The following is a 27,756-nucleotide window of genomic DNA, read 5'->3' as shown; positions in this document are numbered from 1 at the left end:
ATCAAGCAACAGAGTATTAAATGGTTAGATCTGAAGACCAATAAGAATTAAGGGAGAAAATAAAATTAGAGCAATTTTGGATAGACTGCAAGCAGTTTTATTATCTCTGGATGAATCTAGCAACACAGACACTTGCTGACAGAAAGAAATCTGGAAAGTAATAATGCTAAAAGTGATCTTACAGCAAACTGACCAGGTATTGTATTTTTTACAACAACATTTGAACACATGCCACTGGAAGCCAAAATGTTTTTATCTGATGAAACATATTGATTTTTTGCTTCAACAATTAAAAATTCACTTCCTACATAAAGAGGTATAGGAGAATACATAGCATGCTTTAACGTGTCTATGGAAAAAGGAAAATATATTTAGTGACAACGAATGGTACGTAACTGAGATGAAAGAGCAAAATTAAGGATTAAGAAATAGAAGTGGAAAAAAACTCAGAAAACCCCCAGAAGAAAATTTTACAGAGACCCAAATGTGTGTCAGCCACTGGGCCCATGTGGAACTCAAAACAGACTTTTGAGGGAGGATCACAGCTATGAAATCCGCTGGATCAGAATACCTTTGTAGAAGAAGTGGTTATGTGAGATATTTCAATTTAGACTGAATACAAAGTAAGATTAATTTCTCATATAAAGATACTACCCTATGATAGATGACAAAGAAATGAATTGGAAGAATCTTTTTTTCCTAAATTTTATGGTTTTTTTGCATTAGGTTTTGCGACCCTTAATCTTTTCTAGACATGTGAATTTTAATTTCTGGAGAGCAGAAGTAATGAAGATATGTGTGTCTTAATCCTGGAATATTTATTCATATACTTCCTGTAATTAAGCAGAGGCTTCCTCATCTCAGACAATGTGGCAGCAGAATAATAAGTAGAATATAAATTATAGTTTGGCTCCTGGGATTAGTGGATTCAACTATGCAAATAAAAAAAATGAATTCTCAACATCTGCTAAAGATTTGCATTATAATACTTTTGTACCATCCTACTTAAAGCTGATATTCCCATTTCATCTTGATAAAGCAATGTAAAGCATATTTATTTTTAAAATTGGCAAAAATCACACATTAACTCAGAAATATGCTAGCGTTGAGTAAACAAGGAGCTCTATTACATTTGACTCTAACTCAGCAAATGTTTACATTTAGCTCTTGATAGGTAGGTCTCTTCCACAGCTAACTGTCTCTTCATGCTTGGGCACTCCACAAACATGCACATAGGGCAATAAAATGCTTCACTGTACACAGACTATATGGACTGTAGAACAAATTCAACTCTTTTTTTAACCTGCTGATTTGATTCTGTTTAACACAGCAGTGATGAAGGACTGGTGTGTAATGAAGCTAGTTTGCTTCTGCCACAGACACAGCCATGTGGTAATAGGGATCAAAATTAAAAGTCCTTCAGTGGGCTTGTATAACTTTCCCACTTGGTCTCCTGGTGGGGTTGCTACTTTCATCATGGCCAGGCTTCACGAACGAAGATTTGGGAAGGGCTCTACCCATATTTGTTACAAGCACACTGGTGGCTAAAAAGGCCAATATGAGATAGGCATGTCCGGTTGCAAAAGGCACAGCAGAAAGACTCCTTAGGTGGTGTATTCTGCAAGGCACGATTCTTTCTGTGTTGTCTTTTCTCCTCAAGGGTGATCCTGCGTGCTTTCTCAAAAGTATCAGCAGCGTTATAGATACTGTGTCTCCAGACCTCCCGATTGGAGGCCAGAGTAAATCAGTTATGGTGGTCAATATGGCCAAGGCTGAGATATTGTTTCAGGGAGGGTTGCTACTTTATTGGCTCATTATTTGCCAAGAAAGCACTGCCCAGTGCATTAGGAAATATACTGAGATTGGTTTATGTTGCAGAAGCAGAAAGTAAAACCAGAATAAAATAGAAATTGAGATATTAAAGAGAAATAGGATTAGATTTGCTGTTCCACCTAGATAAAACCACTTCGGTTTTTCCTTCCTTTTATTTTTTTTCTCCTATGTAACCTGTACTCAGACGAAGGGCAGTGGAAACACATAAAACCCTTCCACTAGTGGCTCAGACAAGGTGTATTGGGATTACGGGGAAGGATTTTTGGACCTTCTTAAAACATATGGCAAAATAGCTTCTTGGAAGATCATCTCCACTTCTGCTCTCTTCTGTGGAAGCTCCCCTTATGCCTTTCAACCCTGAGAGTACTATCAGTCTGGGTAACAGGGATTCTGTTGGCTCTGAAATGTATAATGGTTAGACAAACTGCATACAAGAAACATTTTTCAAGATAAGGCTGTCCCCTTGGGATACTGTACCAATACTGGACCAGATTCTGCTCTCATTTAGAGCAGAGTACAGCCTGAATAATTCTGCTAAAACAGGTGATGTTAAATTAATGCCATGTTGGTCCAAATAAAAAAAGCAAAGTAGGATCCAGTGATTAAGACATGTAAAAGGATTTTACGTTCATGCTTGTATAGGATTTTGTGTTTGCTCTCAGATGTCACCAGTATTAACTGTCTACTATTACTCAGCCTGACTAGAAAATCTAGCTTTAGGAAGTGTCATTCCAGGTTGTTCCGCTGAAGATTAAATGGTTGTAAAGAATATCAAGATAAGGACAAAAAGGGTGCCATGAATATCTGAGTTGAGTGGAAAGAATTTAACAGCTGCAGATCCACAGGAAAAAAAAAACAGCAGGAAGGTCACAGTTGTTTTTGAGTGTGGGGCAGCAGGACTGCATCTATACAAGCCCTGTGAGCATAAAAAACAGCACTCGAGAGCAACTAGTATTTTTCCAGGCACTGAAAGAAAGCAATTATATTTAACTAAGCAATAAATACAAAGGTATTATTTTAGAACTATATATTAAAATTATCTATGTGACAATTTGCACATTAATTCAATAATTGAAAGTTCCTGTCTGGTGCCACTGGCATAAACTAATGTGTTGTTTATTTACTTACGTCTTTAAAATATTTATTTTAAATATATGCTGTTTGTATTAATTTAAGAGGTCAACAAATTAACAGGCATTTCCTTAAAAGAGCTTCACTGGATAAGGATTAGTGAAGATATCAGTAGTTTATAATATCTTAACATATTTATTTCTATGTCAGGCATTTAACTGAACGTCTTACTACCATATATAAATCTACGTCCATTATCTTTGTTATTATGTGACATCAGCAAATTATGAAGTACTTAATAATTATTTTTGTTGAAACATCAAGGTTCTAAAATAATTTAATGATATTAGCTGTTTATTATAGGCACACGGGACTCTATCAGCTTGTCAGATATGGGCCAAGAACTTTCAATATGCTTATTTGTGCACAAATATAATTCTATCTATTTTTATAACTATTTAATACTTTTAGATGAAATCCAGTGCTGTGGTATTTTAGTACCTTGCAGAAACATTTCTCCATATTTAGAAACAGCACAAGCTTTTAAATTCACAGATGTAAAACATACATAGATATTATAAGGATATCATAGAGAAACGAGGTTACTTAGTGATTTAATAAACATTTAGTTAACCCTGAGGGATAAGAAATGTCAAGTGCTAGTGGAAACCAGAGGTACCAAGGGTGATGCTTAACTCTGAAAATGAAATAAACATTTTAAAATTTCACAGATTCTTCCTTCAGTTAAATAAAGTAAACCACTAGAACTGCTGAAACAGTTCAGCCAGAATTATGCTTATGTGTACCCAATAGATTTATGATTGGCTTAGAAAATATAGTTGTATGCACCTAGTATTGGAGGGAGAACAATACCTTGAGATTCCCATAGAAACAGCCTAAAAGCCAGGACATTCCCTATTGCACAAAACAATAAAGTCTCTGTAAGAAGCTTCACTAACTAAGTTTTATGTATTCTATACTAAATGTAACAGATTATTCAGATTGCACACCAAACATTTGAAAGTTAGGAACTGCCAGACTTAACTGACCATGTCATCTTTATTTCCCTGTATCTGGCTATTTTATGACCTAATTACATCCCCCTGCTCAAGGGACCCCTTTTCTTGTCAATCTTGTAAAACTCTGTGTACATGACAGACATGAATAATTCAACTGACTTCACCAGTTTACACCCATTTGTAATTGCTTTAGAAAAATGAGGGCTGCATTATAAAACTCTGAGGATGCCCAGCAAACAATCCTGATATTTATTTTTGCCTTCAAAATATAGCTGGATGCCTTCTACATAAAGCTAGATGTTTGATTTACCACTGAAAACTCCAGTCACAAAAGAAACTTTATTTTCTCTTATAGTCAGTCATTTGTGCACTGTCAGTAAGCCCCTGAAACATCAGCAGCTTTATCATTTGTGCAGTCCAAACTCTGTGACATGTAATGTAAGGACTGATATTTTGCATGTACAACACTAATTCTGTGGGCTAGAAAACTGATGACACCATGGTATTTCTTCAAAAGCTGCCTGTTTGAACTCCCAAATGTTGTTCTCTGATTTTGTCTGAGCCTGTTACAAAGCATTGATTCCCTCCCTTAACACAGACAGGAGCTACACCAAGTCTGTGAAATACTTGCAAAAACGGATAAATCTAAACCAAGTTGAATCATATCCTAAAAATGATCACTTTTCTCTGTCAATTAAGTCCTGGCTAATTAGAAAAGCCACCGTAGGCATATGAAGCTATCTAGCACATTTCTTGTGTTTCAAATATTAAAAAGGACCTAAGGGGTAAAATGTATCAAACAAGCCAAACAGATAGAAAGGAACAACTCCAAAGGGGGTAAAACAGAATAGTCTATCTACAGGCAGACTGTGTGTAAGGAGCTATTTCGGTTTTCCATAGTATGAATAGCCCAGTACCTATCACTACACTATCACATTGTACAAATAGATTTGAAATGGTCTATAGCCTTTAAGATAGTCCCAAATACCTAGTTACATCTCAGCAATCCCCCAGGGTGATTTAAACCAATTCTAGGCTTGTCAGGGAGAATGTCAGAGCATTCTGGTTCTGGTCATCTCTTACAGTATAGTCAACCCCTATGAGCACGCTTTCCGAGGGATTAGTAGTATAGAGTAATTCTGAGACTGCTGTAAACAATCCTAAACTGTGTTCCTCTATCAGAAATGTTGGAAAAAGGTAAAAAAAAAAAAAAAGCTCAGGGTAGAAGGAAGAGAGGATGTTCAGAGTGATGGCCTTTGTCTTCCCAAGTGACCATCACATGTGATGAAATAGCTTTCCTGGAGATGGCTGAACACCTGCCTGGGAAGTAGAGATTGAAATGTTTATTTTTTATTTCTTATACATACAGGTTTTTCTTTCCCTGTTCAATTGTTTTTATTTCATCCTATGAGTTTTCTACCTTTTCCTTTTCTAATTATCTCCCCCACATGGGAGTGAGTTGGTAGCTGGCATTAACCAAATGACACTTCTTCATCACAGTGATTTGTTGGGGGTGCTTGAGTATGACAGGCTGGACATGACCTGGCAATGTGCACTTGCATCCCAGAAAGCCAATTGTATCCCGGGCTGCATCAAAAGAAGTGTGACAAGCAGGTCGAGGGAGGCAGGTCTCTCCCTCTACTCTGGTGAGACCCCACCTGGAGTCCTGCATCCATCTCCCAGGTCCCCAACATAAGAAGGACATCGACCTGTTGGAGCAAGTCCTGAAGAGGTCCATGAAGATGGTCAGAGGTCTGGAGCACCTCTCCTATGAAGACAGGCTGAGAGAGCTGGGGTTGTTTACCTGGAGAGGAAAAGGCTCTAGAGTGCCCTTACTGTGGCCTCCCAGTACCTAAAGGTGGCCTACGGGAAAGCCAGGGAGGCACTTTGGCAAGGGCATCTACTCGTAGGACCAGGAGGAGTGGGTTTAAACTGAAAGAAGGCAAGTTTAGATGAAATATTAGGAAGAAATTCTTTACTGTGAGGATGAGGAACAGGTTTTGGATGCTCCATCCCCGGAAATGTTCAAGAGTTGGATGGGGCCCTGAGCAACCTGGTAGTGGAATGTGTCCCTGTCCATGGCAGGGGGTTTGGAACGAGGTGATCTTAAAGATCCTATCCATCACAAACCATTCTGTGATTCTACAATAATTACCAAAAGTGCCAAAGACATAGCCATTTCAAAAATCATGGTTTTAAACTTCTTGGATGACCTCCATTCTTCACAGGAAATTAGTCACTACCATGTTTATGAATTTGGCTTTAAAGTGCCCTCAAAACTGATGACTTTAAAATACTTCACTTACTCAATTTTTCTTGCATTCTGAAAGAAAGACAAATGATTACCCTCAATCAGAAATATCACTTCTAGCGCTAGGTTGACACAACAAACTACAAAATGACAAGACTGTCATTTGATATAAATTGATATAATTACATCTACTTTAATGAAATACTGCTTTTTTAATACCTGTCAGATTACTTCTTGCTGTCCTGGCAAGGACTGAAGGTAACATGGCACATATCAATGTAGTAGTCTATGAGAAGACTACTGATATTGCATAGCAGACAATAAAGCTAAAAGGGCCAGTGTGATGATGACCTATCACTTTGCAATCTACTCAGTACATCATTCTCACCAATGCCCTGCCTAACTTGCTCACAAGACTCTGAAATTTTCTGCTGACTTTTAATTCACAAATCATATATTATAAAATATTATATCTTCCTTGCTTTCAAGAGGAAAAAAGGGAGAGAGAAAAGAAAGATAAAAAGAAGTGAACACCAGAATGTTTCTGGACAAAGGGAGTTTAGATATGCAGTGGTGAGTCCCACACAAGATTCACAAACATAAACAACGTATCTGTGCAATACTTTATCAGGTAATAGTGTAAATTTGATCAAAAGATTACAATAGCTATTAATAATGGCTTTATATTTGGAAAAAGTCAGACATTATTTGACAAAGCAATGATATCAGCATGAAAATAAACTTTCCTGAGAAAAAAGATATGTCTTCAGGATGATCTCTAAGTCAAGTCAATTGTCTGAAAGAGTTAGTACAATTTAGTGCTCTGAAGCCATTTTTTACATAAAGACCACTATTAGAACATTTCAGTATCAATGAATGCTACTCTGACTAGAAGTGGAGATTTCAGGATCTGCAGTTCAGTGTAACTTCAAAGAATAAATTAATCTAAGAACTTCATACTGAAATCAGAGGAAAACCTGTAATTAGAACAGTCTTTGAACATACTTGTTTCACCCTCCCTGGTATGATTACCATAAGTATCCATTATCACTGTGTTCCATATCTTCCTTCCTACTATTTCCTATTAAAATGGATGTTTTGCCATCTTTTGAAGTTACTTTAAAACAAGAATTCATCAGAATGTTAACTCTTTATTTTTAGTAAAGCTTAAATGTTACATATTTTAAGACATCTGATTCATATAGGAGAGTAAGGTCAGCTAATGAAAGAAGGGAGAAGAAGGGAAAGAAGGGAAAGAAGAAGAGGAGGAGGATGACAAGAAGGAGGAAAAGCAAGTCTTACATTGTCCCTCCAAGCCAGCACCTGACACTGTCTTAACAGCAAAAGTAGCTACGTATAATCTAAGTTTCATGACTGCAAAAGCATAGGTAAAGCCATTTTAAAAGATTATTAGAAATAGTAAATCATAACATTCTAGTAACTTATCTCTTGCAACAATACTATAAGAAATGTCTCTACATGCATCCTTCATATTCTCCTTCACACTACCAAAATTTCTCTGCTGTTTCTTGAGCAACAACAGAAGGTAGGATGGTGGAAACCACAAGGGTGAGTTGACAGAGTTAAACCCAAGAAAGACAGTCTAGAAACCTGAGAGACAGTAACAAAATTCCAAGAAACTCTCAAAAAAGTGCAGAAATAAATGCAAAGAATAGCACAGTAGAAGACTATTTGGGCTTTCTGAACAACATGATTTTTGTCCAAGAAATCCTGCAATTCTCATCAGCTAAGCGAAAGGCTCCATTTGCTTATCAGTTCACATAATCCACAGAGGTTATCCTGAGCTTCAACAGCTCTGAATGTTTCCTACCTGTCAGGGAAGGTTAACACAGATACATCTAAGGACCTGTGCAACTGGACCTTGCAGTCTCCATTGCTAAGCAGTTTCCTCACACAAGAAACATGGGACATGTCAACCTCAGTCTCTAAGTTCATAAATTCTTCATTAACTAAGGAAATTGAAATACAGACAGAGAAAGGAACTGGGTATAGTGTAGCAACTTGGTGAATGACATTAAATAAAAGAGAAGAAAAATTTATTTTAATTTCTAATTCAATTTACAGAACACTAATGTTAAAGGAGTGTTTGTAGAGGAGGATGCTAACAAAATAAAATTTTTCAGAGTGAGTGAAACAGAGTATCTTATTGCCTCATTTTTACCTGAACGTGTCTGAACAGCTGTATTCTTGTACTTCACTGAGCTCACCTCATTACTCTAAATGGGTCCTTATCACTATATATCACTATAATTATTTTTTAAAATTTATATTCAGAATGGCTCCTACATGTCTTCCTTGAGCTCAATGAGAGATGAATTACACAAAAGTCAGCCAGGATTCATTTTGTTAATTGATGTAAAAAGATTAGGTTCTAGATATTAAGCTTGTACAGAGTTTCTCAGTCCTGTTGTTCTGCAGTGGTAATAGAGTGCAAACTCTTACTTAACTTTTTTGCCATGGACCAAGTACCAAAAACATAATAAATTACTAAGTTCATACTAAACTGCTTTTGTATGTCTTGTGTGGAGTTATCCTCATTTTAAATAAGATATCAAAACTAAATAATGGAGACAAACAGCCATCTGCAGGCAGTTCCTAATTCCATAGCTATCTCACTGTTTTCTTTATTCCAGGAAAAAGGATATTTGAGGATACTTTACCTGTATGTACAATTTGGGCTGCAAAATGGAAATTTTAAAGACTTTAAAAAATTGTTTGTGCTGCTGCCTGGACTTAAAAACAAAGCTAGAATTTAAAAATCTAGTCCACTGAGAACAATTCTGAAGATATTAAGCAAATATAGGGGTAAACTTTCCCAGGAGTCTAAAATGCATGTTATTCATAGCTTTCTATTTTTAAGATGACATAAGAACTGATCTCTGTCTCTCTACTCACAGAGCTTTAGAAATCAGGCCAACACTGCAGGTGAATTCAGCAGAAACACTTGGCAAATAGGTTGAAATCACATATATAATTTCTTAATTATATTGGTGTGTAGTGGTTTGGGCTAGACCTTCCTTGGTGACCAGTTAGTAACCAAGGAAGGGTCCAGATTTACCCAGTATTCCCTACGATTTTTACGTAAGTCAGATTATGGTGTTATCTGTTTTTACAGGATTTAATAGCATTTGACCTTATTAATTCCCATTTTTATTATATATTCATTGAGAGTGTCACAGCTTCCACTTAAGAACAAGAACTTCAACAAGATTTCTCTTCTGATCAATGAACTTCGGTGACTGAGGGGTTCACTTCACAGCTGTCAACTTTTACTTTGATAATACAGAAGCAGAACCACTAAATCCAAAAGGAAGGCAATAGAAGCAATGATTAAGCTTTGTAGCCCAGGAAAATGTGCTCTTGCAAAATATGACCTTTCTTTAGCTACTGTCTTTCTTTCGCCTTGGTAGGAGTTCAAATGCAACTCATAAATATGTTAGAGAAAAGTCATAATAATCCCTTGTGAAATATCAGTAGAAATTTATTCAATTTCATCCAATTAAGAAAGAAATGGGACTGATTGCTGATAGAATACCCAGGTCTTCCAATATTCTATCCCGTTACCACAAAGGCCCCTAATTTAAACATTCTTTTATTAGCCAGCAAAAAAAAGGAGGTTAATTTTTTAATTAATTGATATTTTTAACTCTGACCACATTACCTTTATGATAAGGAAGACTCTAAAGGTAAATGCACAAAAATTGCAGGTAGAGCAGGGGAGGATAGCAAATTCACTATCTTTTGGGAATTCAAGTTGGGATCTGGGCCACAAATTCTCTTTAGAATACCAGAAACACCAGTTTGCCAGCAGAGGAAATAAAAATTTGAAAGGTGAAAAACCTCTATCAACTTCAGGTCTAAAAGCCTACATGGAAATCTGTCAAAATAATTTCTCATTCCAATCAATGAATAGTAAGACAAGACCAGAGTTGGCTGAGCAGCCAACAGAACTAATCCAGTTAACAAAAAAATAACCAAAACTAATTATCTGGTATCCAAAAATATCCTGTCCAGTCACCCAGGTAATACAGAGATGCAGCACAAGTGAGAGTTTTTTAAAAAACTTTTTGAAAAGGTAACTCATAGTCTCTGAATTCAGTATTTCTTTCTTACCTGTAGACTATTGGCTGAAAAAAAACCCACAGCATTAGGAAGTGATGGTACTTTAGAACTACAATCTAACAATATCTTTTCTGCTTAAAAATGTTGTACTTTTTAGTCAATAGCAGAACAAATAGCCACACTTAGACTATTTGAAATGGAAAGAATTATCCAAATACAGGGAATGTGAATATGATAGTTAGCTGGTCAACGCAGCTAAAGTGAAGAATTCACATGTTCTGCCACACAAAGCAAGGTAAATTTTGGCCTATAGAAATGGCCAAAATAGATAGAAATGGCTACTATAAAAAGCCTTACAATGCTGATGGTCTTTTTCAATACAGCTGGGCTAAGAGCTCTGTGTTTCTATTTGCACACAGATTTAAAAATCTGTAGTGTTGAAAGATGTATGCAAAGTGATTATTGCTAATTTATAAGTAGGTTCAACATATATTCACAGGGAATATTATAAAATGAATTTCATTTTTATGACACCATGTTAGCCCTATAATTGTTTAATTAATTTTATGTATAATAATAAAATTATTATGACCTGGTGCAAATATGTAAAAATGGCAAGAACCTGTAAAGATAATTTATTGTGGAGTAAAAGGAGCAGAGATGCACAGTAACAAAACTAGAACACTTTAAAATAATAGCATAAATGTTTCTGGCATCATATTGTTGGTTTTGGGTTTTTTTTGCTATTCTTGTTTTACTGTCATTACTGTAAATAAATATTTATTGTGAGGCAACAGATATCTTCTAGACTTTTAGGTAAAATTTGTCTTTGGGATGTACTTGAAGATGTGGACAAAAAAGACTGAAATTATATTTTAAACTTCAAACATTCTTTTAGTGATGTTTTTAAACAAAATTTCTCCAAAAAGAAGAAAACATACCAGACTCATGTCTATACTGTTAGAGTGAACACACATGGTACCATCCACTGGCACTGAAACCAACTGGATAAAAGTAGATTTGTACACATGGTTATTCTCCTTTACTTTCCAGAAGAGAGCAGCTACATCCATACTGCCCACCAGGAATGATCCCAAGCCTGTGCTAGTTCCCAATCTGTATCTGGGAACTGCAGTGAAAAAAGCTGGGTGGTAAGGTCCAAATCTCTGCCAGGAACCACTGTAAGGATCTAACAGTAGAAAAGATTGTGGCTATGTCCTCATGAAATAGTCCCTTGAAGTCCAATTCAATAATATAGGAATTGCCCACATAGACCATATAGCCTATATAGGCTATATAGAGATTGCCCATACCAATTCTGAACACGAAAGCAGCATTCTTTTACAAATCTCCCATTATCTGCATCTTCTCCTCAACCAGCCTGCACTTCTCAATTCATACTGGAGGATGAATATTGTGGTAGGACAGAAATGGCTTACTTCTGAAACAGGTGGGATTACAAGCTCCTATATTCCTGCACTTTTTGAATATTTACAGAGAAAAAAATATTTTGCCCAAGCAGTAATTTAACATCCACAACTCTTTCCAAGAAGGCAACTGAAAGTTGTGTGTAAGCAGCTGATAGTCCCATACTCTTTTTCAGAAGTAAACCTATACAAAGCCCAGATTGTGACTGCTTGATATATCAGTCAAGAAGTAGAACATGCAGAGAGAAAGAACTTGTGTAGAGTAGTATCAGGGGTTAATTATGCTGATACTTTTGGTCTGTGTTTGGCCCCGCCACCTGTGAAAGTTTTACTCTCTCCCTAACAAGTTATGGGAAAACAAGCTCTGATAAACGGGAAAGTTGTCCTTGAAGAGAGCTTTTTGTATAAACTGTTTCAATTGGTGTTCTGTGATTGGCTAACTGTCCTCCAAGGTCACTTGAAAGAGAATTTGAGGAGGAGGAGGATGAAGTAGCGCCCCCAGACTCAATTAAGAAAGACCCCCAAAGCATATTGCGCGTGCGTGAGGGGATTTCCAAAGTTCTCACGCATGCGCAGAAGAGATGCACTTACATAACCAGGAGGTGGAACTGAGGGTCTCTGGCTGGGCAGTGCTGGCCACACCTGGGAGGTTGTGGTCACTCAGTTAATTGTATAAAAGAAGATAGTGCTTTCTTGGAGGAGAGCTAGCTTTACTTCAAGGACAACGTTGCCTTTTGGCGGGGACGCCTGCCAGTTTGTGAATTTACTGACTCTCCAAGGATGCAGCTTCTGCTATGGGTAATTATAGGCATGCTAGGTTGGTAAGATAACTTTATGGGAAACAGCTGGGTGACTGGGGAGGTCGTGCTGGGGGTGTATTTCTCTCCTCCTTCCTCCCTTTTGGGTTTGTTCGTTTTGTTGGCCACCTCTTGGTAATAAATATCGGTTTTTGTTAAGCTTTTAACGGTGTCATGGTTTTCAAGTTTCAGTATGCCTCGAACCCTCCCTAATACCAGAGTGCATGAGCCTGCTAAACAAACATCTCTTGGACAAGACAGTCCTCCTTCTTTCCTGAAACATTTAAGAATGTAAGTGAGCTAAAACCCCACTAGTGAATTGAGGATGGGAAAAAAGAGTTTGCCTTCAGACAGAAGCATTGGCATGTATCTTTTTGTCTTTTCATATCAATTCAGTATTTCACTGATTTTTAACAACAACAATAAAAATGGAGTTTTGGTATGAGTGTTAGTAACTCATCACCATGAATAAACAAATCCTACCTTACAAAATACAAATAATGAACTCATGACACCTATACCTAGAAACTGGAAAAATTAGACTATTTCGCCTTATGCTTTTTAATTACCTGCAGACAATATGCAGTATTCTGTATTTTGTAAATCATATAACGAGCATAAATTATAAAAATATAGCTCTTTTATGACATCTTATTTTTAAATTTTAATATATTTTCCTGATGATCTTTATAAATATATTTCTAGAAACTTCATGATTCTTTTAATTTAAACATAACAAGGCTATATCCCTTGCTGGCAGACATGATTTTCTCTTAAGTCTGAAAGACTTATCAGCAAAACAACATTGCAAGCACTACTAGAACATGACAGAAGGTAAGAAAAAAGGTTTTATGAAAGAGTTTACCTTGACAAGAAGTCTGTGAAAGAGAGACGTATTGGATATCCATGTCGCATGATTTTGACCATGTCTAGGACACCAATATACTGCAGCTGAGCAGACACATAAAAATTGTCAAAAGTATCTGGCAACTTGGAGTTATTAGGTTTTATACAATGAACGGAATGAGGTGTGCAATTCTGCAGCTTCCCAATAATATCTGCAAGTGATTTCTGCAGGGAAAAAAACCCCAAACAAATCAATTATCAGCCATTCTTGTGCAGCACAGTCTCAACATGTATGTTCTTCCTAACTTTTTAACATCATTTTCTCAAAAGAGTTGAACTGGTCATGCAAGTGGCTTTCACAAACATGATTTTTCTTTCTTCCACCGTAACACTAAAGGCTAATTCTGCCTTTAAAATGTCTCAGGATTTTTTGTGAATTTCTGCCCATAAGATGTTCACTGACCCTGAGCTGTATTGCCACAGTGGTTGGGCCCCCTCGTTCCAGTCTCTGAAGAAATGAGGATGTTCCTTTCTTTTTCAACAGCTGTGGAGAAAAAAAAAATCTCAAGATGGGCAGTCCACATTCATTTTCATTGTTACACAATTTACTAACAAAGGGAAACATTTATACAAACACTATGGCATAGACAACATTTGAGTTTCAGAAAGAAATGGGAAAGTGGATAAATATCCTCAGGTATCTGCAGAGCCATGACTGGTAAGAGAGTTTTGATTTCAAAAGCAGCTGTATACCATTGGAAAGATAAAATACCTTTTACAAAACATTGGGCAAAACAACATGATCTAGAATTGTATTGCAGAAGCAATTGTATTGCAGTTAGTATCCCATACAGTCTGCCTATAAGTAGCATAATTCTGTAACTCTCTGAAAAAGGGCCTCATGTCTTTGGCAGATGTTTAAGTGAGTAAATACAAGAGTGAAGACCTTATAAAAAAAAATCTTGATGGCAAAACAATAATATTTTAAAAAACTCTTCTCATTTCTTCTTACACATGTGAGTGCAGTTAATCTTTTTCTTTTCTTTCTTAACACATTTTCACCCATTATAGACATAAATTGTCAACAACTTCCTATCTCATTAGAATTATCCTATACATCAGAATTGGGAGGGGAGAACAAATTTATTTTTCACTGTTCTACTTCTTATCTTTGAGACTAAAATGGAAATTGTCATCCTAAAAGTCATCCCAGAATTTAGAGGCCTTTGTTAAACTTTCTACAGAAAGGCTGGCAAAATTATTGCATTCCAGGATTTGGCAAAGTTCTTAGATTTAAGCCTCCTTATCAATGACAGCCTTTTCACCTCTGACTTTTCCATTGCCTTTTTCAGTCCACTTACCCCATAAAAATCCCTTTCTGTCAAGTCAGCATGTTCTGGCCTACTCCTTTTTCCAGTTTTATCAAAAAAGTGTACATTTTCTCAGCTTGGCCTTCTCAAGCCAAGTGCCATTAAAAATATTGCACTGCAAGCAATTCTTTACTCACTATGCTAAACTTTGGAGATCTTTTTTATTTCAAATGTCACTTATTAGGATGCAATAAGATTCTAAAGGCAACTTCATCCCCTACTTCAAAACTAAAAAGTAGAAGAGATCTTCTTGTTCCAGGTCTTCTCATAAAAAGAACCGCTAGCATGCCAATGATACTTCTCAGTTAAAGTTTAAAAAATAAGTGAGGAATATAACTAAAATAGAATTTTCTCCACCTTACAGACATGCTTCCTCTCAACAGATAAAGTCACTAATTCAAGATTGTTTCCTGAGTTAGTGGGAGAGCCAGGAACAATGCTTTAGGTGCTGAAGTTCCTGCCTGCTGTCCTGTGTTACACACTTCTTTGCATGGGAAAGAAATATTTGCTTCGGAATGAGGGAGAAAAAACAAAGGAAACAAGGTAAAGAAAAAAAATTAGTTTAATTCAAACTTTCCAAACTGGGACATCTTAAATTTTCAGCTATGGACTAAGGAAAAAGGCTTTATCACCAAAATGGTACTTCTCTATTACCCTCTGATATACAGTTTTACATTGGAAAATCTTGTACCTCTATTCTACAGGAAAAAAACCCCACATGTAACTTTGTAATCTCTGTTAAGAAGTTAAAACCTCCTCCTAAAAAATCTCTAGACTTCTGCTGTATGAACTCTGAAACACACTGACTCTTCTAAAGTAAGCGAGGGGAAGACAACAGGGTCAAAATACGCACCAGGAAATGATGACAAATACAAAGGAGCAAGAGCTGATGTGAGTAAGAGCTGTGAGAATATCAGTGAAGATATATTTTATTTGAAAAGGGGACATGGTCTTCATAAATCACAGATACTTGAGCTGGCATCCCCAAATTCCGATTACTCCTTATGTGCTCCAAAATTCTGGCCAGCTAGTAGATCGGTTCATGTCTGTCTTAGGATGGATGTACTGTTGTCTTGGATTCTACCATGCTAGAGTTTGTTAGTTTAAAGAGCTAGACTCTGCTTACTTGTGACAGTGTGCTCAAAATCAAGGAGTTGTTTATGGAAAGGTAAATAGGTAGATACACAACCATAAAGAGAGACATTCATGATTATATAACCTAGCAATTAGCTAGGATTGCAGTGAAAAGGGAGGAGAACCACAACAAACTCCTATTTGACTACTGAAGTGTCTAATTCCCTTCCCTGGATACAGTGGAGTGTAGATGACTGCCCATACACAGTAACATGACAACTTTCCATTTTATGTTTCTCACTGCCTATAGTATGATGTATGTTGTAGCTCAAATTTCAGACATAAAAGGAATGTCAGTCTATGGTCGATAATTTTTGCCTTAATGTCCCTCCTTCTCTGCCTCCCTTTTTCATTTTTTTTTCCTCCCTTTGTTGCCTTTACCCTCAGGATAAACTCCAATAAAGATTCATATAATACATTACATATAATACTTCTATTTCTAAGCTGATAACAAAAAGCCCCTTACATGACATTTCCAAATACAATAACAATAAAATAATAAACCCAACATTATTCCAGTCCACCATAGTGGATTTTCAAGGGTATAATGGAAAAGAGGAGGAATTACTGTAACAAAACAGGGTTGATCCACAAAAGAATCTGAGTACTTACCTACTTCCAGCTCCTGTATTGGGTGCCTATTTCAAAATAACAAGTGTCTCTTGCTGGAGACACTGCTTGAACAGTTCAGATACCTGAAGTTCTGCTTCAGTCCTGCATGGTAGCACATTACCTTGCTCAAATTAGGCCAACTTAGTATCTACAAACTAAGTGGTGTTCTGTCTCACCTGCACAGCTCTTCTCAAAGTCTACCTTTGAGAAGCCAAGCCATCCTTGTCTCCTCGGGCAGATGAAGGATGAACTTCCTCTCACCTTCCATCTAATACCTAAAGGTTTAGAGCATCCTCACTGAATGTGAAATTTCTGACTTAAGTTATCATGCTTCCCAAAGGAATAGAATGTCTTCTATCTCTCAAGAGAGTAAGTCCAAGTTAAAAGCTATTCTGGTCAGGTCAAAACCAATACAATTTCAGAGATCCCAACTGTGCAGTGTTTTCCTCTGGCTTGATTAGGCTTCTAACTTAGATGTGCTTTTCATACTTCCTCCCATGTATGGCACAAGGATCTTCTTCACATCTTCAGGAAGCTTCCTCTAGGAAGCTGTTACTATAGTGGAGAGGCACCTAAAGGCACCTTGTAATGCCTCAGCTGTTTGTTAAATATAGATTAAACCAATACTACGCAGTTCAACTCAAGTTTTTCCACTGAGATTACTGACAAGAACAGTAGTCAGGAATTATGCTGAAATCAGCAGGGGGACTATAAGTCCCACTGCTATTCTGTGGATATACTTGTATAAAGCCTTCCACAATGACACATGAGAGCAGGCTCCTTAATCCCATGACAGAATCAATTTTATGCAGCTGTAAGCCAGAAATAGAGTTGCAAGATTCAAGAAGCCTGGTGAGGCAGCTGATGCATTGTGAGAACTGCTTGCTTCTTTTCTAGAAGGAGGAATTCCAAAGCTCTGTCATGAATGGACTTCCCAAATCGCATTACTTCTCTTCAAAAGAGAGACATTCCATGTGATATGAACAATTAATTTTCTGATAGTCTCCAAAGTTTCCCTCTTACTCCCCCCTCTTTTGTTTTTGGTTGTGGTTTGTTGTTATTTGTTTGAAGGTTTTTTAAACTTTTTGGGCTGACTTAGCTAGCAGGAAAAGAGACAGGTTCAGAAATGGGGAGAGTTTGATTTGATCTCAAATTGACGGAAAATTTATATATGAGTGACCATTTGAAACAACAATGTTTGCCAAAATGTAAAGGATTGATCTTCATACAAAACTACACAAACTGTCTTTTTCAAACTGGAAATCTTTTCCGGTTGACACAATAAAGACAATAAAGTTTTATTTTTGCACTTCCTATTTCTTAATTTACTCAACTATTCACCATAAACTCAATCAAGGAGACAAAACACAGAAAAGTTCCAATACAGCCAAAAAATCAGTAATATTGCATTCACTGTTAAGCCCTGGAACCATGAAATCATGGAAGGATTCATGCACAAAGGGACCTTATCATCTTGTCCAACCTTCTGCTCAAAGAGTCCAAGAAAGAGACTCTCCAACCAGAATTATTAGTGTTGGTAAATTAGAACCTGTTCTCACTTTTGCTGCTTTACTGTTGATATTAAGTATTAAATTATTTTAGCTTAATGACTACAGAGGATGAAGAAGAGAACAAGATGATTTCAGAAATAATAAAATAACAGAAAAATCTTCAAGGAGCAAAGAGTAGAAAGAGTCCTAAATTCTTACCTTGCTGAGCTCAATATATTTTTTTGTTTCTCCACTTGCACAGACTACAGATGGTTTTTTACTCAGCAAAGCTGCTTTACACCCTTTGATTTTAAGGGAATGGTATGGAGGAACAAGTGATCCAGTTTGTGTCAGTTTGGACTGGAACAATTGATTGATGACTACATTTTCACTAGCTGGAAATAAAAAAAAAGAAAGGAATTCATGAAGATAAAGTAGTTAGTAAAGTGGTTAGAAAATTATCTAATTAATTGGAAAATTATCTATATTGTATTGGAAGTAAAATGACATACAGTAGGAGAGAATTAAATAAATAAACTTAAAACAAATGGACAAACTAATAAATTATTATATTATGTTAGTTATCAAACACCATTCAGTATTTAAAGATAATAATAGTATTCCTGTGCTGAACAAAAAGAGGGCATAAATGAAAACTTTTCAGACTATGATCTGTCTAAACTTAATTACTTATGTGATCATCACCTTTGATTTTTTTTCCATTACAGACTCCCAATTTATCCATCTATTAAAGCAATGTAAGGGATGAGTTCTGCACCACAATTCCTAATATGTAATATTTAGAAACAATCAAGGTCCTTGACAGAAATAAATTATAGACACTCATTGCACTAAAGAATTATATATACACAAAATATGAGAAGAGACTTAAAAAAACTCCAAAACATAAGGACAGAGCTGTAGCAAATTGTCATCATTTCTCTACATCAAGACCATACTTCAAAACACCTACAGAAAAAAGGCAATGCCATACATATATATTATTATGCATTCAAAATAAATACACTTCCAACATCTGTTTTTAAAGATAAAAAATCTTTATCCTAATTTCAGTCAAATTATCCTTTATGAGATTATGGTCACAGGCTTTTTAACATGAACATGATAATTACATGTTGCTTGTACTGCCACATCATCAATAACCATTAAGAACCTGTTGTGTGATACATTCTTAACCATCCTGAAATCTCGTTACAATTTTTTTAAGAACTAACAAACTGGCATCATGATCACACCCATCTTACGGCTAAACAAAAAAAAAAACAGAAAGAGGAATGGGATAAGCATCACAAATAATAACTTAGCATAGCAAGTAAAAATCTTCAGTTTTGTCTTTATTAATTGTTTAATGGTGTATTACTAGATGCTTAAATGCAATAGATTTGTTTCCCATTTTCTGTGGAAATTGCTATTCTTTACTCAACAAGAACAATAAAATTATGAGGATGACAGTGAAGCAAATAAATCAAATTATTTCAGCACAATCAGTGGACGTCAACCTCCATACGTTAAATGTAATGAGTAGGATTAGGAAAGGGACGAAAATGATGTCTTTCAAATTAAAACAGATAAATCCTATGTCAATAGTCTCTCCTGATTTATTTGTCAGATCAGGTATGTTCTACATTCTTACACATATGTGCAAGTTATTTTAATGTTCTCATAGTTAAAAGTTTTGATAAAGGAAACTAAATTCAAAGAAAATCAAAAGAAGCATGCATTAAAGTTATACATCTACACAACTTATGAAACTGACCCTGAAGGAAACATGTCACTGACAATCAGTAGGTCTGAAGCCTAAGACACTTAAAAAGGAGTAACATAGCCCTTAAATGATTTACATGTTTGTAAAGAGTCTGTCTGCAGAATTTTTCCATTACTTATAATTGTTATTATGACTTCTCAGTTGGATATACACTCACTCTCAGCATATCAAAACTTTTATTTCCAATCCAATCCTCCATTCTTCCCTTGTAACAGTTGTATAGCTAATTACACAAAATGGCAATGAAAGTGTAAAAGGAGACTATATGAGAGAATGGAAGAATGCTCTCTCTTGTAGAACAAACTGGAAGTTGCCATACCTTCTTAGACTCTTTGGCAGATTATCATATAAATTCCAAGTAGTGAGAACCAGAATGTCTCTAAAACTACAGTTAATAGGCTTATATTCAAGAAAATTTCTTCCATTTCTGTTTTCATTCTAAATGTCTAAATGCCTTTAACATGCATCAATTATTTTACTAGGGCATTTGGCTAATTTTACACTAAAATTGCTAAAACCCAATACATTGTAACAGCAGGGCTGATTTGTAAGACAAATATGACCTTCAAAAGGTCTCTACTTCTATGGAAAGAAATACTAGTATATAATTTATTAAGTGAAAGACACTGCAGTGGTTGAAGACAAATAACACTGGCACACTGACATTTCTGTGAGAAAATGTTTTGAGGGTTTTTTCACAGAAAGGGAAAGTTTTTTATTAATCCAATTATGAATCATTAATTAATAAAATTGGTTGCATTATTATTATTATGCATAATTATAAAACATACACAGGAAAAGGCATTTAATTTTGCATTTCAATGGACATTTATATCTATTCACTGAAAAATATAAGAACGCCCACAAGTTCCTGCTTTTAGAAAGATACTCAAGCAGTGCAGCACATTACAATGCAGCCTCTATGATTTTGGGAGCCTAATTTTGTTTCCCTATTTTCTGGGTTTTATTTTTGCTTTAATTCATACCCATTGTTTTCTGTAAGTCACTCATCTATCATACTATATCTTCTTGTTCTTTACCTCATATCACATCACATCACATGATGAAGATGCTTTATGTTCCTGAATTCTAACAGTTTTCAAAATTAGAGCAAATTTCAAACAATCCATACATACTTCATAAAGATGAAGGTGACTTTTTTTTTTACTGGGAATAAAATATATATAAATGTCTCTTAAAGCTAAAATGAAAATGAAAGTCAAGTCATAATATCTTGATTTCTAACAACAGCAACCACAAAACCATTTACTTACTTTTCATTACAAATACGAGATTTTGTGAAAGGGAATCTTTGTTTTTTTCTATCGCACCAGCAATTTCATAAGTAACCTATAATAAAATATTGTGACATCATTAGTAATGACCAATGTATCTTGTAAAAATCTTAAAGCAGTAGAAATGAAGCTATGTTTTTTTCTACTGAACAGTTAAAAACTGGCACCATGTAGTGTCTTTTGGCATTTTCTTAGTGCCAACAGTATTAATCAGAATAACTGGTTGTTGAACATCGTGTACCTCTGCAAGTATATACAAATTTCATCAGACTGATTGTAAAACATTTCCACAGTGCAAGACTACGAGTCAAAAACATACCATAGAGCAGGAGACAGTGACCTAAACATTAGTTTCCCTGTAGGATGAGAAAGTCACTCCCAGATCACAGACCTCCTCGTCAAAGGGAAACTACTCACACTGACCATGAAAAAGCACTCATGGAGCAATCTGAGTCCCAGCTCACACTCAAGACAAGTTCCAACCATTGATATGTCCTTTGGAGACAAGTTCAGTCCATAGGTTATATACCAATCCCATTTACCTTTCTAAGAACTAGGCACATAAGGATTTTGGGTCACCTTAATTGCTTGATGGTATGATTTAATGAACAGACAGTTGGATTGTCACTGCATCTATAAACACTAACACGTGGTGGGCACTCTGAGAAGGAGCAAAATGGGAGGCTCTAGCCAGAGGTTCTGAGGGTACATCCAAAATTAAGAAATATAACCAAATGTCTGTTTTAACACTGAACCCATCCCCGAAGACACTTTATAGAAACAGAGCACTGAGACAAGAAAGCAGTCACTGAGTTCAGTTGTTTTGTTTTTTTTTTTCCACTTTGTATGGTGATGGAAGAAAAACAACTAGTTAATTTACAGCCTTTAGATATACACAGCCCTTGCTTGCGCAGTAGTAGAACCCAAAGAGAATTTTTAAGTTAAAAAGGAAGAAAATTATAGATTGCAGTACCTCCAGGATTAGGCAGGTACTTAATGGGAAATTCTTAGAATACAGTTTGATTTTATTTACCTTGGGACTATGTTTCTATCTAAAGCCTTCTTTAATTTTTTATTGGATCTATATCCTAATCCCCCTAGGTATTTGGGGAAATGTTATCCTTGGACGTTTAATAAAGCTGTAAATATATAATTAAGATTAGTAATACTAATCAGTGCATTAATTTTCCATTGGGTCATTTGAAAATTATTCAATGCTATCTAACTCACAAAAGAGATTATATGACTTGGATGTGTATAATCTGTTAGAGTGAGTAATTGTCAAATTATGTAATTAATATGGCATCCGATATGAAAAAGGTATAACAATAGAATTATGGTTCTTTTCCATGACAGATGCAATGTCATGTAATTTTCTAATTGCATTTCCTAAGAACATACAACATAGTCAGCAAACTGTTAGCATAATTTAAGTATACTATTAAATGCTTTTAGTGTACCAAATATAAATGTTCTACCATATTGGTCTATAAGAGGTAATTAACAGAACTTATTTGACAAATCCATAATGCCAGTTCCTAACTGAGTGTCTTGGGTTTTGACTAAATTAGAAGAAGAGAGTTAGTATTGGTGGGAGGAGTTGGTAAGTACAGCAGTGGGAGATAACTATACTACGATTAACTGGCTAGATTGAAACAGGGAGAAGTTTCAGTATTGATGCTGGTATAATACATCACCAACTTCTAGAACTATATTCGTAAGACATATCTCTATCACATAAAATACATAAAAGTTAGGAGAATTCCCTTTTATGAGAAAATTGCTAACTCTCTAGCAGTTTTCCCATAGACTTGGTAAATTAATTCACTGACTAAAGACATGAAAACTGACTCATTGAAATGACACTCTAGGGTTCCATATTCACTGTCAGTCCCACAGAAGAGAAAAAGAAGTAAGGACACTTCTAGCTGCCAATGTTGTTAATTTAATCCTGCCCTCAACAGAGATGCCAAACTACATACCAACTAAAGCACATACATTTCGCTCAGTTTTCTTCCATGGGGTTTCTAAAGTTAACCTGGCCAAAACCCTGCATTGGTTGGTACTCAAGCACAGTGCATAGTTATTCTGGGGAGACAAAATTCAGACAAAGCCTATTTGCTTCATTAATTATCTTCATGCCCCAAAATTAGTAGACTGTACCTCTTCTCTTCTGAATTAAAGTATCCTCTGTCATAACATCTGACTGAGGTAAGGAATTTTCTCAAAGTTTATTGGATTTCCCAATATATTTTATCAACAGGACCAGCTTTACACATGTTTTTCATCAATTCCTTAAAACACTTTTTTTTTTGTAAATAGTTTTCATATCTTGTGATAGGTCAAAAGCACTCATGGCTAATGGCAAATTCAGCAGGAATCCTAAAACCAGCTAGGAAAATGCCACCTGGAATATTAAGAATGGTTTGTCTGCATTAACACTTAAAAGGGAAAATTTTACTATTAAATGGCAAAATATAGCTCAGAAACTCACGGTTTTGAATGTGTTGTTAATTTTAGTTAATAAGAAAATCATCAGTTCATACAGTAAAAGGAAAATTTTTGAGATCTATTCAAGGACAATTTCATTGTACAAAAGGTCACTTGTAGTTGCTAATTTTCCGTCCGTACTTAAATGTGAGTGACAGAATGGCATTTTGAAACAACCAAATATTTATAAACAAAATAGGAGGGTGGAGGGAAGTGTTTTATTATTTTTTATTGTAAGTAAAAGTCCCAAATCAAGTCTACTTAAAGGAAGAAAGAGACAGAGAAAGGGAGAAAAAGCACAACTACCTTGACTGCGTGAAAACTAGAATCAGTCAAGTAACCTTTATAAGCCTTGGTACTATAGATTAGACTAGATTGACCTGATTGTTATGTCTGAGGATTCAGCCTGGGGAAAAAATAGAGTAAATGAAAGCATCTTTATTGATTAATGCAACTCCTTTTGTCTGTTGATTTAGAGGTTCAGTTTCAGAGTCTGCCTGGGATATATAAGGCATTTCAGAGAAGACTGCCTCAGTGAAGGTGAGCTGACAGCTTAGAGGTATTTTTGAAATGCATGTACCTGAGAAATGGAACAGATATTGATCTGCACTTAAAGGACATTATGTGCACTTGTTTATAGAGCTAAGAAGTTGGTCTTTAGGTCTGATTGTTTATTATAGTACTATAAGTCAAAACAATGGCAAGGCAAACAGTGACAAGTAGCTTATCTCATTTTTAAATTCAAGTTTAATTTAAACTGAAGAAATCTTAAATTACAACAATCCATTATTCAGATTTCATGAACAATGGGGAAAATAGTTAATTATCTCTAATACCAGTATGTTAAATACCTTTATATGTGTCTCTTGGCATTGTGCTAAGACAATATATTTCAGATTTACTTATTGATATGTTAATTCTTCCATAAGGTTTTAAAAAATAAAAAACTTTGTGTCCTTGAGAAAATTTGATGATGGGAATGCTATTCTTCAAAAATCATGACTACTGGTACATTCAACAGTTCAAAGATATAATTCATGTGAAGCCCTTCATTACATGAGAGCCTGCAATGTAAATATTAATGTTAACAATAAAAAAACCTAGAAATTCAGTATTACAGATTCTTAGTTTCAACTGATGGTCAGATGTGGTAAGCTTGCAAGGTGTAGTGTGGAACCAGCGTGCCTCTTCTCTCACTGCTGCCAGGCAGACAGTCTGTGTGAGAAGCATCTGAGGATACCCACATTCATGTTAGGCGTCAGAAACAAAGTAATGCCCAGATGAGCAGATTTTTTCCAGAACAGATAAACTGCCAATGTTCAGGGAAATGTGTTAAACAACCTTTGGATAAAGCCTCCCACCAGTTTTAGGTTTTTTTGTCATAAAAGCCCTAAATCATTCTTCTCTACCTTCTGTCTGAACAGAACGGATAAGCTTTTTGTCTAACAGCACTCAGATAACAAGACACTAAATAGCTCTTAGAAAAGACTCATAATATGTCAAGGCATTGTAGGATTTTGTTCAGCTGTAAAATTAAAACTGGGAGATAAAGTAAAATACTTGGTAAGATAAAGTATTAATGCTCACAGTGGCCTTTGCTAAGCATGTGTTCATGTGTGTTCATGAGCAATGTATCATTGCCCATGAAGAAAAAGAGAGATTTAATACTGTGCAGGCATAATAGAAAAATTCAAGAGAAATGAGGGAAAATTCATTTTCTTTCTTCCACTGGATCATTCTGTCACATTAGTGTAATACAGTATTCACTCCCAGACTCCATTAAAAAAAAAATCTCACCCCTGTGCTGATTTCTTCCATGTGCAGTAGTTAACTTGTGTATAGTGTTTTTTTCTCTTTTCGTTCCAAAAGAAAAGAAAAAAATCCAGGGTCTCTCAGAATGATATCATGCACACAGATTTTATCAAAGTATTGCTTCAGCCAGAAAATGGATTCCAAATTATTTGGATTTTTTTTCCCTTACATGCATTCTTCATCTCACTTCAAACTCATGGTTTCTTTTTCTTTTTTTTTTTTTTTTTTTACTTCTGATCCATTATCTCTTCTTCTTTTTCTCTCGGTACTGCTTTTTCTGGAATGGTCTAAGGCTCATTACGCTTCGATCAATAAGATGTCATGTTTAGTCCCGGAAAAAGCTTCCGAGCATAAAACTTAAGGAAATGGGCAATACCTGAAAATTCATGACTACAATCAATCAAAAAGACTGGACAGTGGAAGAAAAGATATTTTTTCTATGAGTATCCTGACCAAAAAAATTTAAGGTATGAACATACTAGAGGTGTTTAAAACTGCATGGACACATCTGTATGAGCTGTAATTCTCTCATAATATAAAGCTAGAGATATCAGTTTTGTTCACAAGATGTGGTCTGTTAATCCCAATTAAATACATTAAAAAAGTTTTTTCACTGAGGAAGTATTGTTAATAACTGCATTTTCCAGCGTAACTGCATTTCTAAATTGCTAAAATACTACTGTAAGTGTCTGAGTAAAGAAGTGAACCCAAGTCATTCTGGACACACAGTACTGATGAAAAGGAGCTCAAACTACATGGGTCATAAGAGGTTCATACCAGGGCCAAGATAGAATATTAGCTTTTTTTTTCTTTTTTCTCTAGATGACTCGGAGTAGCAGTTCTTTCAGACTGACTGTGAACTACACTGTGGTTACACCTTTTGTTACCTAGAGAAACCCAGATGTCTGCCTTCACCTTCTAACACAGACCTGCATTCAGTATGACTTCCTCCACAACTGCCAGCCTAGACACATCACCTGAATGTAAATGATTAATCCTAGAAGTGAAAATTTTTATGTGCAATTACCTGTCACATTTTACTGGTAGATCTTTCTCTATCCTTTGGGTCTGATTCATCTTTCAGTTATACTCATGTAAGTAATGAGAAGCTTTACCAAGTTAAAGGAGTTACAATCAGTGAAAAACTGTGGTAAGTCGGAATAAAATTAAGCCCCCTTGTTTTAAATTTTGAGATCTCTGAAAGCAACAATGCAGAATAAGATTGCTCTACACTTCACTTACTTTAGACTCACTTAATTGATGTCAGACTATAAAAATGGTTCTCAAAACCTGCCAAACTATACTGTTACTTTATAAATGCTTATTTTTGAGTGCCAATAAATGCTGATATATTTAAGCTGATACCTTAAGAATTTTTATAAAGAATAAATCACAAATTACTTCTATAAAAAGCTACTAAATGTAGTAATAGCACAATCTAAAGAACAGCATCAGCAGTTTAAATCCTAGTTTTTCATATTCAAGTTATCAACTTATGAAGACATACTAGGATCAGAATAAACTCAATTTGTGTCACTTAGTACAGTCATACTATCATCAGAGTTTATGTAAATACATATCATAAATCACTGGAAATTTCAATCTGTGATAGCAAGATAACAGTTCCACAAGATATCAAAAATGCAAGTGTCTTTAAGGATTTTGCTCAATCACTATTAAAGCAAGGAGAGTTAAACACTTGCAAGAGAACTTTCCTGTTCTGGCAGGGCCAAGCATTTTACTACTGTAAGGATGCAAAGAACAACCTGACTCTCTGAAATAGTTCCTTGGCCAATGTAAATCAAAGGATCTCCATTGACTTCGAAAGAATGTGTGAATTTACATTACTTGGAGAGTTGTCTATTTGTTCATGCTTTTAGATTAAATGTCATTACTATTATTAGGAAAAGGTCAAACCAAGTGTCTATGTTATAACACAAAATCTAAACAACCATGCAAGGCTAAAAAACATGTTAATGAAAAGTGTCCTCTTTACCACTCACAGTTTAACTTTCAGAACTAGGCACCTGAAATGTTGGTCTTAACAAATCTTTCAAGTGCTTCTTCACAGAATAAGACAAACATTTCTTTCATTTTGAAGAAATGTCCTTATTAGACTGGTTGTGATTTTAATGCAGCTGCCTTGCTGCTGCTTCCATGTCAGGTTCTGGGGTATGGAACTTTTTTGAGCTATTGTGATAAATTTGTATAAACAAACTGCATTAAAAACTACTTACATAACAAGTACAAAAAAAGTTTATAAATGAAATTAGACATCTGGAGTTTATGGCCAGTTCTTGGTTGTACTGTTATTTAACCACTGTGTGCCCACATTCCCAATAGTGGAGGTATTCAAACCACTTAACTCTGGCAAATAATTTGAGTCTAAGTAGAAGGCCTTGTGATGAAAGAAGATCCTCCAGGCAGTTATTCAGAGTAT

The 27,756-nt window shown here is 35.5% G+C and overlaps 1 protein-coding gene across 2 annotated transcripts in view; it reads right to left on the bottom strand.

Annotated features, from left to right (window-relative positions):
• MYO16 (myosin XVI) overlaps nt 1-27,756 on the bottom strand; it is a 279,137-nt gene that overhangs the window by 71,282 nt on the left and 180,099 nt on the right. For both annotated transcript variants that reach the window (XM_018084334.3, XM_018084332.3), the window contains exons 24-27: nt 20,994-21,069; nt 18,153-18,328; nt 13,791-13,871; nt 13,347-13,552 (exon numbers count right to left, since the gene is read on the bottom strand). In XM_018084334.3, coding sequence (XP_017939823.2) covers nt 13,347-13,552; nt 13,791-13,871; nt 18,153-18,328; nt 20,994-21,069 — 539 coding nt within the window. The remainder of the gene's footprint in view (nt 1-13,346; nt 13,553-13,790; nt 13,872-18,152; nt 18,329-20,993; nt 21,070-27,756) is intronic.

The sequence above is a fragment of the Manacus vitellinus genome, unplaced genomic scaffold (genome assembly GCF_001715985.3).
Source record: "Manacus vitellinus isolate BGI_N305 unplaced genomic scaffold, ASM171598v3 scaffold_7_pilon, whole genome shotgun sequence".
Classification (NCBI taxonomy): Eukaryota; Metazoa; Chordata; class Aves; order Passeriformes; family Pipridae; genus Manacus; species Manacus vitellinus.
Note: the sequence above shows the minus strand (reverse complement) of the source record. Positions and strands in the feature narration are given on the sequence as shown.